This window comes from Octopus bimaculoides, chromosome 28 (assembly GCF_046866305.1).
Source record: "Octopus bimaculoides isolate indiv1 chromosome 28, ASM4686630v1, whole genome shotgun sequence".
NCBI classification, from domain to species: domain Eukaryota; kingdom Metazoa; phylum Mollusca; class Cephalopoda; order Octopoda; family Octopodidae; genus Octopus; species Octopus bimaculoides.
This window is the reverse complement of record NC_142955.1, coordinates 19,595,502-19,613,001: the sequence shown is the minus strand read 5'-3', so window position 1 is coordinate 19,613,001 and position 17,500 is coordinate 19,595,502. Positions and strand designations below refer to the sequence as shown.

Below are 17,500 nucleotides of genomic sequence, written 5' to 3'. Positions count from 1 at the left end.
GATGAATTGTCAAAAACTGCAATCACTACACACACACACCCATATGTACACACATATATATACATACATGGGAGGGAGGAATGTGTGTGCATCAACCGCCGACTCCAGTTGCACCCAGAATCTGATCTGTTTTATAGCTTTGACGAAAGACTTATTAAAAGCAGTGGAATTGGTATTCCGTAGACGGAGGTGGGGAGTATTGGTGTTAGGGAGTGTCTCAATCTCCTTCTCCTTCTTCTTCTTCTTCTTCTTCTTCTTCTTCTTCTTCTTCTTCTTCTTCTTGTTACCATTGAGTGTGTGTGTGTGTGTGTGTGTGTGTGTGTGTGTGTGTGTGTAAGTAATGTTTATTGCTATTTCAACATGGCTGTTCAGTAGGAACTGACATAACTGCCTTTTTTAACCCCCAAGAGGACACCTCCAGCTGGTTATCGATGCAAGGTGCACCCGATATATATTCCAGCTGGAGGAGGTGTCCTTCTGGGCTTAAAAGGGTAATAATGTCAGTTCCTACAGAGCAGCCATGTTGAAATGGCAATAAACATCATACTTCAGTAATAGTTGCTACTTTCATCTCGTATAGAGATTTTCTAATTAGCTAAATTGCTTGTTGATATATATACAGGCATCATCATCATCATCATTTAACATCCGTTGTCCATGCTGGCATGGGTTGGACAGTTGGGCTGGATTGTTATGCTGGAAGGCTGCACCAGACTCCAGTCTGATTAGGCATGGTTTTCTATGACTGGATGCCCTTCTTAACATGGCCAACCACTCCAAGAGTGTAATGGGTGTGTGTGTGTGTGTGTGTGTGTGGCCATACCAGCTGGAGAGAAGACTGAACTGGTCTGGCCATGTAATGCATATGAATGAAGACAGTTGCATCAAGAGGTGCCAATCTCTAATTGTAGAGGGAACATATGGAAGGGGTAGACCCAGGAAGACATGGGATAAAGTGGTGAGAAAGGATCTACAGACATTGGGACTCATAGAGGGGATGACAAGGAACCAAGACTCCTGGCAGTTTGCTGTGCTTGAAAAGACATGTCTAGTTAAGTAAAAACATGGCTGCCCTTGTATACAGGCTGTTGTTGGCATCTCTCTACAGCTGAGCATTCCTAATCTTGCAGACTCGTGGGTGCTGGTGCCATGTAAAATGTGCCCCTGTCAGGGTCGCATTCATGCACCCAGGCTGGTGCTGCGTAAAAGCAGCCAGTACACTTTGTAAAGCGGTTGGTGTTAGGAAGGGTGTCCGGTTGTAGAAACCATGCCACGAGAGACATGGAGCCTGGACAGCCCTTCAGCTGGCCAGCTCCTGTCAAACCGTCCAACCCATGCCAGCATGGAAAACAGATGTTAAATAATGACGATGATGATGATGATGATGATGATGATGATGACATATATCTTTCTTTGACTTCCTAACAGACAACGAAACAACAAAAACCGCCACCAACAACACCAACATGAAGAAAAGAGGAAAAACCTGAGCAGACAAGAGAAAATTAGATTTAATGACCTTTGGATCAGGATTAATACCCAGAAGTAAGTCTCCTTCATCTCTTGCTTTCTTTCTTTCTTTTTTTGCTTTCATTTCTTCATTGTTTTCCTTTTCTTTCCTTTTTTAGCCCGTTTTCATTACATCACTACGATATATATATATATATATATATATATATATATACACCAGTCCTCAGTCAAATCGTCCAATCCATGCTAGCATGGAAAGCGGATGTTAAACGATGATGATGATATATATATCACTGTATGCAGCAAGTGCATTTATAAAATCTCTATACAACTGGGTGTATAAAATATATACAACAAATTTCCTCCTCCTTGCGTCCCCCTCTCTCTCTCCTTTTGTCCCTCCCTCTCTCTCCCTCCGCCTTTCTCTGTGTGGTGTGTCTCCTTGCTTGACTGACCAATACACACCATTACAAGTTCATGATTTTTCTTAACAAAGCATATATTTCATATATATGTGTGTGTGTGTGTATATATATATACACACTTTTCCGTAAAAAGTATTGGAGAGGTTGATGATGATGTAGATTATACATATATATATATATATATAGATAGATAGATAGATAGATAGATAGATAGATAGATAGATAGATAGATAGATAGATATACACATACACACAGAAGAGAGAGAGAGAGATAAACATGTATGTAAATATACAATATGTACGCACACCACCACACGGATGCAAAAGAAAAGAGTGAAAAATAACTTTCATCATTACTATTATTATTATTATTATTATTATTATCAATATTATTATTTATGTCTTTTACTAATTACTTATTCACCCTCCTCATCAATTTTAATTTCTATTCTTATCTTTCGCTAAACAGTTTTCTTAAACATTTGATTTCTAAAATGGCTTTTATCCTGCTCCTCGACTCGTTGTACTTATTTCCTTGTAAATAGGCATTCTATTTTATTCAATTCCTAATTAAATTCAATGCTTATATTTTTTCCATGAATGCGCAATTGCTTTCGTTCTGTAGATTTCCTGTTCTTTTCAAAAGAAATAAGGCTTTGTCAAGACTGCTTCAAATGTTTATTCATTGAGTTGTTTAATAATCTCCACTGGACCATAAATAAATATATGTACAAGCAATTCCTGTTGTTCAAGAATATCTTTTGATATTGTCATGACCAGTTACAGCTTGTGAATCATTTTATACATGCTGTGTGGTAAGAAGCTGGCTTCTCAACCACATGGTTCCGGGTTCAGTCCCACTGCATGACACCTTGGGCAAGTGTCTTCTACAACAGCCTCAGCCCACCAAAGCCTTGTGAGTAGATTTTGTCGATGGAAAATGAAAGAAATCCCATTATATATATATATATATATATATATATATATATATATATATATATATATATATATGTGAATAGATATGCACACACACATATACATACACACAAAACAGAATATATTTTTATTTTCGTTTAATTTTACCATATTTTAAACCTTAAATAAGGACATATATATATATATATATATATATATATATATATGTGTATGTATGTATATACATACATATATATACAAGCATACACACATACATACATATGTGTTTATATATATACGTAGTAAAGTAAGAAAAAGTGAGTTCTTAGATCGACCCCAGTACATAACTGGTACTTAATTTATCGACCCCGAAAGTACTTAAGACGAAGTCGACCTCGGTGGAATTTGAACTCAGAATGTAAAGACAGACGAAATACCACGAAGCGTTTCGCCTGGCATGCTAATGATTCTGCTAACTCATCACCTTAGAGTTTTGGAAGAAATGATGAACGGAAATATCTGCTTTTATTTGTTCTTTAATTTTCCTTTTTATTTCTAAAATTTCAATGGATTCCTGAGTTTCCAATATCAGACATTCCTGTTGTATAAAATGAAAAATTAATGGAAAAGTTATTGAAAATTATAACCTGGAACATCTTCGAGGACAGGTCTGTTGGATGAAGACTGCCCCAGGGCTAAACAACAAGATTAACCCTTGCCTCACCATGACCACCACCACAGACACCACCCACACCCCCACTCCACCTAAGTTGGCACCTCCTCTTTGGCAGCGTAATGTGTCTGTTTGTCTGGTAACACCCTTGCCTCTCCCTCCCCCCTTTGTTCCTACCTCCTCACCCTAACCCCTCCACCCTCGTTCCCATCTCACTCCACCCACCCTACAACAACCTCCTACACCCCCACCCCCCACCGTTGTCCACAACAGGATGTTTACAGCACCTGAAAAGGTCAAAAGAATTAGGCAACCCACACACCACCTTTCCTCATTGCCCCTCCCCACAAACTTGCATGCACACACACACACACGCACACGCACATACACACACACACACATACTCACATACACACACACTCTTCAACAGACACGCACGCACACACAATCACCACCAACCACTTATTACCCATAGCAAGTTGACTGTGGCTTGACCTTTCAGTCAATTGGTGTCACTAGTGTCAAAACCCTCAGTAAACACACCCCCCTGATTCGTCTGTCTGTCTGTCTGTCCTCACTCCAGCTCCCCCCGTAATCCCCCTTTCGACTCCCCTCCTCCCTTACCCTGCCAAGAGCCCTATTCAAACCTATAATTATTTTTTATTCATTGGAAGAAGAAGAAAAGAGGGCGGAGCAACAAAAACTACACTCAAGCATATATATATATACACACACACACAATATATATATATATATATATATACACACAATGCACACACAACGTATATATATATATATCTGTATACATGTGTGTGGGTATGGGTGTGTATGCATCATGTGTGTGTAGATAGATATAAAGAGAGATACATTGTATGTAGATATGGACATATCTATCTAGCAATAAATAAATATATATATATATATATATATATATATATATATATATATATATATATATATATATATATATGTGTGTGTATATATATATATATATATATATATATATATATATATATATATATATAATACAGTTTTTGAAGAGCGAAGGTGGTTTTTAAGAAAATTTATTTAAAAAAAAATAGTATGAAATGTGTTATGAGGATGTTACTTAATCTTTTGGGGGAAGAAGTGTTTTTCTAGTTTGTGAGTGCTATATATATTCTTTTATTCTTTTACTTGTTTCAGTCATTTGACTGCGGCCATGCTGGAGCACCGCCTTTAGTCGAATCAAATCGACCCCAGGACTTATTCTTTGTAAGCCTAGTACTTATTCTATCGGTCTCTTTTTGCCGAACCGCTAAGTTACGGAGACCTAAGCACACCAGCATCGGTTGTCAAGCGATGTTGGGGGGACAAACACAGATACACAACATATACACACATACACATATATATATACATATATACGACGGGCTTCTTTCAGTTTCCGTCTACCAAATCCACTCACAAGGCTTTGGTCGGCCCGAGGCTGTAGTAGAAGACACTTGCCCAAGGTGCCACGCAGTGGGACTGAACCCGGAACCATGTGGTTGGTAGGCAAGCTACTTACCACACAGCCACTCCTACGTCTATATATATACATATATATATATATATACACACATATATATATTTATATATATATATAATTTAATTTATATAAGGGCATTACAATACAATAAAGCCTCATGCTTAGAGGGACTCCATAAGTCAAAACTACCAAAATAAGCACATTTTTACCGATCGCAAAGGAATGCAACTTTCAAAGTTAACCTCCTAAAAACTTTTATATATATATATATATATATATACACACACACACATATGTATGTGTGTGTGTTTTCTTTATCACATTACTAATATATTATATGTAAATTTATTAATGTCATATTTTATACAGTTTGGAAAGACAATCTTAATATCTAATTAACATTGTAATTAGCATGATTGCTGTAAACTTGACTGCTATTGTTTCAGGGTGAGTACACCCCTGGACCCTCACTCCTTCTCACTCCTTCTCACTCACTCTGTCTCTTTCTTTCTCTTTGTATCCTTTCAGCCCCAACGGTATGTTGCTGCCCCACATTGCCAACCTCGATGCAATATGGACGACCACCGAATCCAGCCGGAACACACGGCACCAACACCACAGCAACAACAACCACAACAACAACAACTATAAGCAATATCAGCAACAGAAGTTAGCTTACAACTCGGCAGATGGCAGCACTGTTACTGGTGTCACCGCCATGTTGTTGTCATGGCGATTATTCTTTGTCCTAATCAGCTCTATATCAGTTGGGGTCTGCCAGTTACTGGCTTGAAGGGTCATAGGAAAATACGACCCTTAAACAAAAAGGACCATTTTAAAACCCTTTAGAACAATATTGTTCATTTTTCTTTCCCCTAATATTTACTGTCCCTTTTACCACAAACTGTTATGGTTTATTATCACTGTATAACAAAAACCCCTTATATCTTAAACCCTACAAATTTATTATATTCTAAAACAGCATCTCCCAACCTCACTGTATAACATAAACCCCTAAACATTAAACTTCTCCTTTATTATATTCTAAAACAACATCTCTCAATCCTTTAAACCTTTAGGGAACCCTTAAAATACATGACATGTCTCAGGAAACCCCTACACAACAACTATTCTACACTTTTAGGGATCCTTTTGTCTGCTTTTCACAAGGGATTCAACAAACCCTTAAACTGTCTTTGAAAGGATTTAAATCTATTCATCCATTTTCTCAATCCCACTATTTCTGGGATGTTCACAGGGGTAGAGTCCTCAGGCTCCTCCTCAATAGGGTCCCATCAAAAGCAGTCATCCTTATATTTCCCAGCTAGATTCCCAAACACAACCAACTGAGACTACGGATGTTATCCAGCCATTTCTTTTTTATATACATAGATATATATACATATATATACATATATATATATATATATATATATATATATATATATATATATATATATATATATATATATATATATATATATGTATGTATACATATATATATATACATACATATATACATATATATACATATACATAAATATACATATATACATATATATACATATATATATATATATATATATATATATATATATATATATATATATATATATATATATATATATATATATATATATGTATGTATATATATATGTATGTATATAATGATGGCCTTCTTTCAGTTTCCGTCTACCAAATCCACTCGCAAGGCTTTGGTCAGCCCTGAGGCTATCATAGAAGACACTTGCCCAAGGTGCCACGCAAGGGACTGAACCCAGAACCATATGGTTGGGAAGCAAGCTTCTTACCATAGAAGCCACCCCTGCACCTATTAACAAATGTATTTAACTTAAATATATTTTCTCTTTGCCTCTCATCGCTTTCTGAGGACTTCACCTCTCATCCCAGCTGGGCACTGGGGTCATGGGTCAATATAATCAACGTACCCCTGCTCCCAAAATTGCCGGCCTTGCGCTAGAATTTGAAACCAGCATTAAATCCATTGGACACGACAAGCAGAGGTTTCCAGTAATTTCACCTTAAATCAAAAACATAATCCCTGACCAAAATCTCCCCTTCAACTCCTTATTAAGGGGTCATTTTTTACCTGTCAGTATCCCCTTTTTATTATCTGCAGATGCTGGGGTTTCTCTACCTCTGTGAATATTTCATGGATGTTAATTCAAATTATAAATATCAACTCATAAAAAAAACAAAAAAATTTACACAAAATTTGCATATAATTAGCATAATTGCATATAATTAGCATAATTGATAATTAATCCTTATTTTTGCAGAACATTCAAAAGAAACCTGGTTGGGAAACAGTTTTGCAGCATGGAAACTCGCTCTTTCTTTCTTTCTTCCTTCCTTCTTTCTTTCTTTCTTCCTTCCTTTTTTGTTTCTCTTCTTCGTTCCTTCCTTTCTGCCTTCCTTCTTTCTTTCTTTCTTCCTTCCTTTTTTTCTTCTTTCATTTTTCTTCTTTCTTTCTTTTTCTTTTGTTTAAGCCATTTTTCTTTGTTTCTTTTTCTTTTTACTCTTTCTTTCTCCATTCTCCTCTTTCTTTCTTCCTTTTCCTTTCTTTCTTTCTTTCATTTCTTCTTTTTTTTCCTTTCTTTGTTCCTTTTTCTCTCTTTCTTTTCTCTTTTCTCTTCTTTCCTTCCTTTCTTTCTCTCTTTCTGTCTGTCCGTCTGTGTGTCTTTGATAAGATCCTTACCTCCCTGTATCCATCTCTTACTTTTTCAGTCATCCAAATCTTTAACCTTTAATCTTTAGTCAAATTGATTAACAGAATCAGTAAAGAATAATCTAATTTGGGTCCCAGAGACATGGACTGCATATATATATATATATATGCATACAAATACACACTACACATATACACAGACATACACAATTTACACACACACACACACACACACACACACACACACACAAAATGAAAGACTTCTGAAGCAACTTCTTGCTATGAATCAAAGAACATTGGGTGAGGGACAAACCTGAAGCTTTTCCAACACACTTATTGATTGACTACAGAATATTTGTACATAAAGATAACAAGTTAAAGTCTGTCTTATCTCTCTCTCTCTTGTTTTGTTATTTTTTCCTGCCATGACCACCCCACTTTATTTTTCAGTCAGCTGGTGTTAGCCTTCCTTGAGAAAAAAAAATTATAACAAGAGCACTTAGAATGCGCACACCTCCGCCAAGACAACACCAACGCCCTCTCAACGATTAACCAGGAATGGGTTTTTAAAATGAGAATGTCTGAAATAAACTCAACTGCTCTCGCAAATGAGAATATTAAAAATTAACCGACCGCTCTTAAAAATTCAGTTAAAAAAAACAGGAAAATAATCCAGAATCCTTGTCCGGTACCAGATCGATCCCAAAATCTAATCAGTTCGTGCCAGTCATGAGGCCAAACATCTCTGAAAGTTTCATCTGAATCCACCCAGCGGTTCTTGAGATATCTTGTCCACGGACAAACAAACAAATACGACTGAAAACAATACCTCTGCCTTAGCGAAGGTAGAGGTAATAAGAAGAAGAAGAAGAAGAAGAGCGCCCAGAGAGCGCAAACCTCCGCCAAGGCAACACCAACGCCCTCTCAACGATTAGCCGGAGACGATTTTTTTAATGAGAATATCTGAAATAAACTCGACTGCTCTCAAAAAACGAGAATACTAAAATGAACCCGACCGCTCTCAAAAATTCAGTAAAAAAAAAACCGGAAAAACAATCCAGAATCCTTGTCCGGAACGGGATCGATCCCGATGGTAGTCATGAAATGTGAAGGTGGCTGCAGAAAATTTAGTAACAGTAATAAATAGTTTATCCTTGTCTGATTCAAGCCAAAGTTATCAAATTCACCATTCAAAATAGTTTCAAAGGCGGTGGTAATAGTAATAACTTCTTCTCAGGAATTTTATAATGAATAACATGAGACCTTTTGGTTTTTCTCTTCTCTTAAATTCCAACCTTCCTTTAGAATTCCTATTGTTTTAGATCGATTTATAGATGTATGTATATATGTAACTATACTGTAAAGTGTTAAAATATATGTATAATATATAATATATATATATATATATTATAGAAATATGTTCGTGTTATTTAATTTCTGAACGGTTTTGTTGCCGTTTGTCTATGTTGCTTGATTTCTTTATCCATCAGTTTCTATTAAGATAGAGACGAAAGTAAAATTGACAATAGAGAAAGGAAAATAAAACCTTGGAAACAGCCTAAAAGGAGATAATTGAGAAAGACTTGAAAGTCAACGTAAGATCGTAATCATGTAAAGTAAATATAACAAATATTCCAGAATCCTTGTCCGGTACCGGATCGATCCCCAAATCCAATCAGTTCATACCAAACATCCCTGAAAGTTTCATCCGAATCCATCTAGCAGTTCTTGAGACATGTTGTCATCTGTGGGGAAGGGACTAGTCGATTACATCGACCCCAGTACTCAACTGGTACTTAATTTATCAACCCCTGAAAGGATGAATGACAAAATCGACTTCAGCGGAATTCAATAATAATAATAATGATAATAATTCTTTCTACTATAGGCATGAGGCCTCAAATTTGGGGAGTGGGGTAGTCGATTACATCGACCCCTGTACTCAACTGGTACTTAATTTATCAACCCCAAAAGGATGAAAGGCAAAGTCGACTTCGGTGGAATTTGAACTCATAATGTAAGGACGGATGAAATACTGTTAAGCATTTCGCCCGGTGTGAGGTGCCCTAGGAATGATAAAAAAGGGATGTCAGAAATATCTAGATAACATCCCAGGAGAACCATATCTCAGAGAAATCCAAAAGATTGTGCTGACAAGTACTGCCCATATCCTTAGAAAAACTCTATCAATTTAAATGTCTGCGTTGTATTACAGGAAGATATTTCGCTACTTCTCCTCTTCAAGCGTCCAGTCATTCTGTGTTCATGACGGCCGTGGTTTTGGTGCTTACCTACAGTATTCACCCGGGGTGGGCTGAGCCGGCTGCGATCTGCGGGTTCACCACGTCCCTCACAAATGCTGACAACATCTGACGGTCAGCTCTAACATTGCAACAGGCAAGCTAGTGCTTCTTCTTGCGGCCCCAAAATCCAGCTTTCAATTTAAAAAAAAAATACCCCATTAGGAGATACATTCACTAATGTGCATACATACACACATACACGCATGCATACATAAATACATAATTGTATGCCAGCACGACTATATATATACTCGCCAGCTCATTGCACACACACACACACACACACACAAACATAGTTTCCATATTATTACATGCAAGTGTATATATGAATTGATGGATGCATGTATCTATCTACCTATATATATATACGTATGTATATATATACATATATATATATATATATAAAACATGTAGGTAGATAGATAGATAGATAGATAGATAGATAGTCTCTCTTTCATCCTGTTAACTGTGTACGTCCAAAGAATTTGTGCCAGTTATTTGTAGAATTGGGTGGCGAGGAAGAGTGAGAGAAAGAGAGATAGAAAGAGTAACAAAGGGAGAGAGAGAGAGGGGGGGGCAATGAGGGGGAGGGAAAAAGAGAGAAAAGGGAAAGAAGCGGGGAGGTATATATCGAGGTGTATCGGGGTGGTAGAAACGTGGGTGCACTCGTAAATACCTGTCTGTTGATAAGCATGAAGCCGGGTTGGAGATGGGAGAGTGGTGGGTGGGTCGGTTGAGGTACGAGGAGGAGAGCCGGGTGGCGGGGGGTGGAAAACGGGTAGATGACGTAAGATTATTATTATTTAGCATCCACTTGGGTGTAGAATGAAGAAACGAAATAGCAGACGAGCCATCCGAGAAATGATTAGACGAACAGACAGACAGACAGACAGGCAGCCACCCCGAGACCCTGAAGTGTGGTGGTTTGGTGGGTTAGAGGAACAAAAAAACAGAGAGAAATATCTTTAATTGTGTGTGGTGGGGAGAGAGTTACGAGTGCTGGGTAGATAAGATTATGATAACTGAGTTGGTATCGGTACATTTCTCTGTGTACACACACACACATACACGCACACGCATATACACAGAAAATAACATATGCACTTTATATATATGTATATATATATATATATATATATATATATATATATATATATATATATATATATATATATGTATGTATATATATATATATATATATATATATATATATATATATATATATATATATCAATAATATATATATATATATGCATATATACATATATATGTATATATATATGGGTACTTGACGTCCTGTACCCATATACCGGACAAAATGCTCAATGGTGTTTCTTCCGTTCAAATTCCGTCGAAGTTAACTTTGCTTTTCGTCCTTTCGGTGTGAGTGAAATACATACCAGTTATATACTGGGTCGATGCAATTGATTAATCCCCGTACGTGCAGTAGGAAGGGTTATTATTAATATTATCAATCGACAGAACTTAGCGAGGGCCGAGAGCTTCATGTTTCGACTCTTTTGTCGATTAATAATAATGGTTGCAAATTTGGGGGGGATTTATTGACCCCGAAAGGATGCGACCTCGGCGGAACTCTCTCTCTCTCTCTCCCTCCTGAATGATCTCTGGATCCAACCATCCCGTCGCCGATAACCAGCAGCTTCATGTAAACTTGTATTCCCGCTAAAACACCGAACATGAACTCCTCGTCTCGTCAACGAATGATGGCTACGCTTACGGCATCAGCGCTATCCAACGCGCTTCATCTCCCAGTCGGCGATTTGTCAAATTTGCAAGCCGGGTGTCCGGAGTTACAGGCAGAAGCGTGACTTTGCCTGCTGGAATGTTAGAACTGACCATCGGATGAGGTGAACTCATTGGTCGAAACCGGCTCTACCCCGCCACCCCGGGTAAATGCCGCTGCAGCTACAAATACAAGCACGGTATTGGAAGCAGTTATCCAGGTGAATGAGGACAAATGTTCTCCACAGCAGCAAGAAGTATCTACATTTCTTGGTTTGAATAATCTCCGCTCCCAGTCAGCCAGTCGATTCCCCCATTATTGCTCTCTGAGTAATGTGTACACGGAATGGTGTCTAATCACCGATGCGAATTACCAGGTCATGCACCGGGATCTGACTGCATAAAAGGCGAAACTGGGCGAAGACGACAACGGTGGCGGGGATTCGAGAGAAGACAGAGGAACAAAGGTAATTGAACAGCATATAGAAGATCGATGGCGGTGATTGATTGAAAGTTACTTGTCGCTTGTGTGTGCGCGTGTTTGAGTGTATCTGTGTGTACGTGTGTGGTTGTGCGTATGTGCGTATGTAGGTGTATGTATGTGTGATAACGTGCGTATCTGTATGTGTATGCGTGTGCATGTGTACGAATGCTTACGTATGTGTATGCTAATGTGTATACGTGTACGTATGTATCTGTTTGTGAATGTGTGTAATTGTGTGTGGGGGGGGGAATGTAGGTCTGTGTGAATTCATGCATGTCTGCATTTTTATGTATCTATATGTGTGTATGTGTGTGTGCGTGCGTGCTCGCGCACGTCTGTGTGGATGCGTGCATGTGCGCGCACGTGTGATGTATGTGTAGGAGTGTCTGTGTGTATTTGTGTATGTTCGTACGTGCGAGTGGGACCTTGTGTATGTGTGCGTGTTTGTGTGTGTATGCGTGTGTATGTGTGTGTATGTGTGTGTGTGTTTATATATCTGTGTGTCAGGTTTTTAAAATTCTTGTGTTTATTGTGAAATATGAAACGGAATTCGTGGCGGTACTTACCCATACATAAACAGTATATACACGCTTCTACATGTGTTGGTGTATACAGCATATATTCATATTTGTGTGTGTATGTTGTTGTGTGTACTCTTATGCGAGTATATATGTATAAATATATATGTATGTATATATATATATATATATATATATATATATATATATATATATATATATAAGCGCTGCTCCAGCATGGCTGCAGTCAAAAGACTGAAACAAATAACAGAATATGTGTATGTGTGTGTATACGTATATATATTTCTTTGTGTATGTATATATCTACTTACATATATGATATATATATATATATATATACATGTATATATGTATTATATACATGCATATAGATATACACATACACATATATATATGTGTGTGTATATATATATATATATATATATATATAATCATTATGTACAAGACACAAATGTATACATTCATGTAAATGCATATACACACACACACACCTCTTTCTCATTGATGTCTGCCCTGGAAACATTTTAAGCTGCCACCGCTCCGTCTCTTCCCCTCCCCTCCCACACACACACTCACCATCCCCACTCGTACGTACCCGTACCCTCCCCTCCACCGCTCCCACCCGCATTACACCCAGATAATATCAAAAATAGACGATGTTATGTAGCCCGGGTTCCGTGAAAACTCCCCAAGGGTCGCTCCGCTCTCGTTTGGCAACGAAATCAAAGGAATTTAGTCAACGCCGCTCCTCCACCACCCCCCATCATCCCCCCCTCCACCCCACCCCCACCCCCCAACCCCCCCAATACAACTGAAAAACAAGAACTTACCAATTCCCACAACACGGCTGGAACCTAAGACTGGCAAAGTTCTCTTCATCATCACCATCATCACCATCATCGTCATCATCACCATCATCATCATCATCATCATCATCGTCGTCGTCGTCGTCGTCGTCGTCATCCTCATCATCATCATCATCGCCGTCGTCATCGCCACCGCCACTACATCATCATCATCATCGTCGTTGTTGTTATTATCATCAACATCGTTCTCATCATCATCATCGTCATCATCATCATCATCTTCATCAGCAACAACAACTATGTTACCATTTAAACCATCACCACCAGAAGCAACAGCAGCAGTAGCAGCAGCCATAGTTCACGAGGAGCTTTACCCAACAATAAATGCTTCTCAGACCAACCACCAAGCAATCTATGATATGTCCAAGTCATAAAACTTATGATTTGCATGAATAGATCGCAAAACTGAGTTCAAATATATTCAAGAAATATCTGAACCGGTGTCCTGTAATTTTTTTCTTTTTATTACTGCTTTATTCTGTCTCTTTTGCTTTCAGAGTTTTATTTCCGAGACGCTGAAAGATGGAGTGGTCCCATCGACATATCGAAACTACTATGAACTTTGGTAAACAGCTGACGCGAAGTTTTTCGTATTCATACTTGTAGGAGTTTATTTTTCAGTCAATTCACACCAATCGTTTTAGTAGTTGAAAGTCAATTTACTCATGACTTATTCTATGTAAGTCTAGTACTTATTGTATCGCTCTCTTTTGCGGAACCGCTAAGTTCCGGGGACGTAAACGCACCAACATCGGTTGCCAAGCGATGTGGTGGGGAAAAACATATATATTAATATATACGACGGGCTTCTTTCAGTCTCCGTCTACCAAATCCACTCACAAGGCTTTGGTCGGCCCGATGCTATAGTAGAAGACACTCACCAAGCTGCCACGCAGTGGGACTGAACCTGGAACCATGTGGTTGGTAAGCAAGCATTTTACCACAGCCACGCCTGCGCATATATATATATATATATATATATATATATATATATATATATACATATATGTATATATATATATATATGTATGTATGTATGTACGTATATATATATATATATACACACACACACATATATATATATATATATATATATATATATATATATATATATATATATATATATATATGTATGTATTTAAAAATTTAAGGAATGGAGAAAACGCATGTTATAATTGCATACTTTATTCCTACATATGTTTCAAAGGATTGCAACCTGTGTGATCCATAGGGATCTTTGATATTAAAATTGTAACCTTCTCATCAGGGAAAGCATGGGAATCATCTTAAACGTAAGACATTATGACCGAGTATGAAAACAATAGATGGATAAGGTTATGACGTGTATTGTTTTCATAATGTCTTACGTTTAAGATGACTCCCATGCATTCCCTGATGAGAAGGTTACAATTTTAATATCAAAGATCCCTATGGATCACATAGGTTGTAATCCTTTGAAACATATGTAGGAATAAAGTATGCAATTATAACATGCGTTTTCTCCAATCCTTAAATTTTTAAATATACTCAAATACCCAAAATTTCAAGGAGTTCCTGCCTTAAAACAGGAACTACACCACAGTTATTTTGTGTTCTTTGCTACATTGGTTTCTATTAACCCATTCATTCTATCCGAAGAATTTTTATTCATTAAGATAGAAGAAATACATATAATTAAATATATATATGTATGTATGTACGTATATATATATATATATATATATATATATATATATATATATATATATATATATACAGACACATTTGCATACATACACACAAATACATACATTTATGTGCGTGTGTGTGTGTATATATATATACATTGGATTATATACACGCACATATACATACACCAACCAACAAGTCCTTGGGGCTATTGAAGAGGATGGTGCAGTAAATGAGGGCGAAATAGCTACCATTTCTCAACAGAGACTTGTAAAGCATCAAGTGGTTGAGAGATTTAAGTTCCAAGTTCTTGATTTCTGGGTGTGCTCCGTGTGTCCCCGGCATCAAAGTGGTTCTCAGATAAAAGATGGTTGTTCAATGAGAATTTTGCGTTCAGCAACCCGATAGGAGAATGTGCGGCGACGAAGGTATTTGAATGTAAATAAACAGTTAATGGTTGTTGACTGGGGTATATCGGGTGGCTGCGGATATCAAAAGAAATTGCTAGGCTGAATAATAGACGTACGAATGTTGGTGTGTGTGTGTAATATATATATATATATATATATATATATATATATATATATATATATATATATATATATATATGTATATATATGCATGTGTGCGTTTTTGTATATCCAGACATATATATATATATATATATATATATATATATATATATATATATATATATGTATATATATGCATGTGTGCGTTTTTGTATATCCAGACATATATATATATATATATATATATATATATATATATATATATATATATATATATATATATATATATGTATGCATGAATGTATAGAGAGAGAAAGAAAGAAAGAGACACACACATATGTAGTGTGTGTATGTATGTGTCAGTGTGTATATATATATATGTATATATATAAATATATAAATATATATATATATATATATATATATATATATATATATATTACAAAGAATATATATGCATGTATACACACATATATGTACATACATCTACATGTGTATAGAGATGCATATCAGGGTACAGGACGTTAGAACAATGAACTACAGACCACGGAACGAACACATAGGAAAACAGATAGCCACTTGGAATTAATCCTTCGTCAGCTGCCTCTATTCTAACTAGACGTTTCGAAGATAGATAGATACATACATACATACATACATACATAAATATGTGTGTGTGCATATATATATATATATATATATATATATATATATACACACACACATACGTACGTATGTATGTATGTATGTATGTATGTACGTATGTACAAGCACACGATTATTTCCTAACAATTACAACAACAACAACAACATGAACACCAAGCCTATCACGTGTGGCATGTATCAAAAGTCATTGTCTGGTTACGATATCCGAGCAACACCAAAAGAAGATGACACAATCAAAATTACGATATCGAATTTCAGGTACAACGGAAAACGGCTGATGGTAAAAGATTTATCGACATAGGAAGTGGAGAGATGGAGGGTGGCGAACAAGGTTGCTTCCTCAATATTTCATGCTCGCATTAGCTGCTCAGCCAACCGGAAAATGAGGTCGTCTCTCTGTACAGGTGATACACACCTGTAGTACATACGAAATGTATGCAAAAGTGATATGTACCAATGGTATGTACCAAAGCAAGATACGAACGGCGTGTACCAGTATGGTATGTACTGATATGGTCTGTAGAAATGGTATATTCCAATGGTATGTTCTAGTGTTATGCATCAACGATATACCTTTTCTATTCTAGGCACAAGGCCCGAAATTTCTGGGGAAGGGGCCAGTCGATTGCATCGACTTCCAGTAAGCAAATGGTACTTAATTTATCGACCCCGAAAGGATGAAAGGCAAAGTCGACCTCGGCGGAATTTGAACTCAGAACGTAAAGACAGATGAAATACCGCTAAGCATTTCACCTGGCATGCTAACGTTTCTTATTTCTTTATTGCCCACAAGGGGCTAAACATAGAAGGGACAAACAAGGGCAGACAAAGGGGTTAAGTCGATTACATCGACCCCAGTGTGTAACTGGTACTCAATTTATTGACCCCGAAAGGATGAAAAGCAAAGTCGACCTCAGCGGAATTTGAACTCAGAACGTATATTTTCTCCGTTGGCCAGAATCTGATGCCGCGACATCTCTTCTGCGATCCTTCTCTCCAGTCTTTTATTACAGATTCCTGCTTCTTCCTTATATTTA

General features: G+C 37.1%; 2 protein-coding genes across 2 annotated transcripts in view; both read left to right on the top strand.

Annotated features, from left to right (window-relative positions):
* LOC106872267 (metalloprotease TIKI1) overlaps positions 1 to 7,217 on the top strand; it is a 70,529-nt gene extending 63,312 nt beyond the window's left edge. Inside the window, exons 6-7 of the mRNA XM_089344739.1 lie at positions 1,429 to 1,545; positions 5,522 to 7,217. Of these exons, the coding sequence (XP_089200865.1) occupies positions 1,429 to 1,545; positions 5,522 to 5,786 (382 nt within the window). The 3' untranslated portion in view covers positions 5,787 to 7,217. The remainder of the gene's footprint in view (positions 1 to 1,428; positions 1,546 to 5,521) is intronic.
* Positions 1 to 17,500, top strand: part of LOC149130724 (uncharacterized) — a 193,150-nt gene that overhangs the window by 149,021 nt on the left and 26,629 nt on the right. The window lies entirely within an intron of this gene.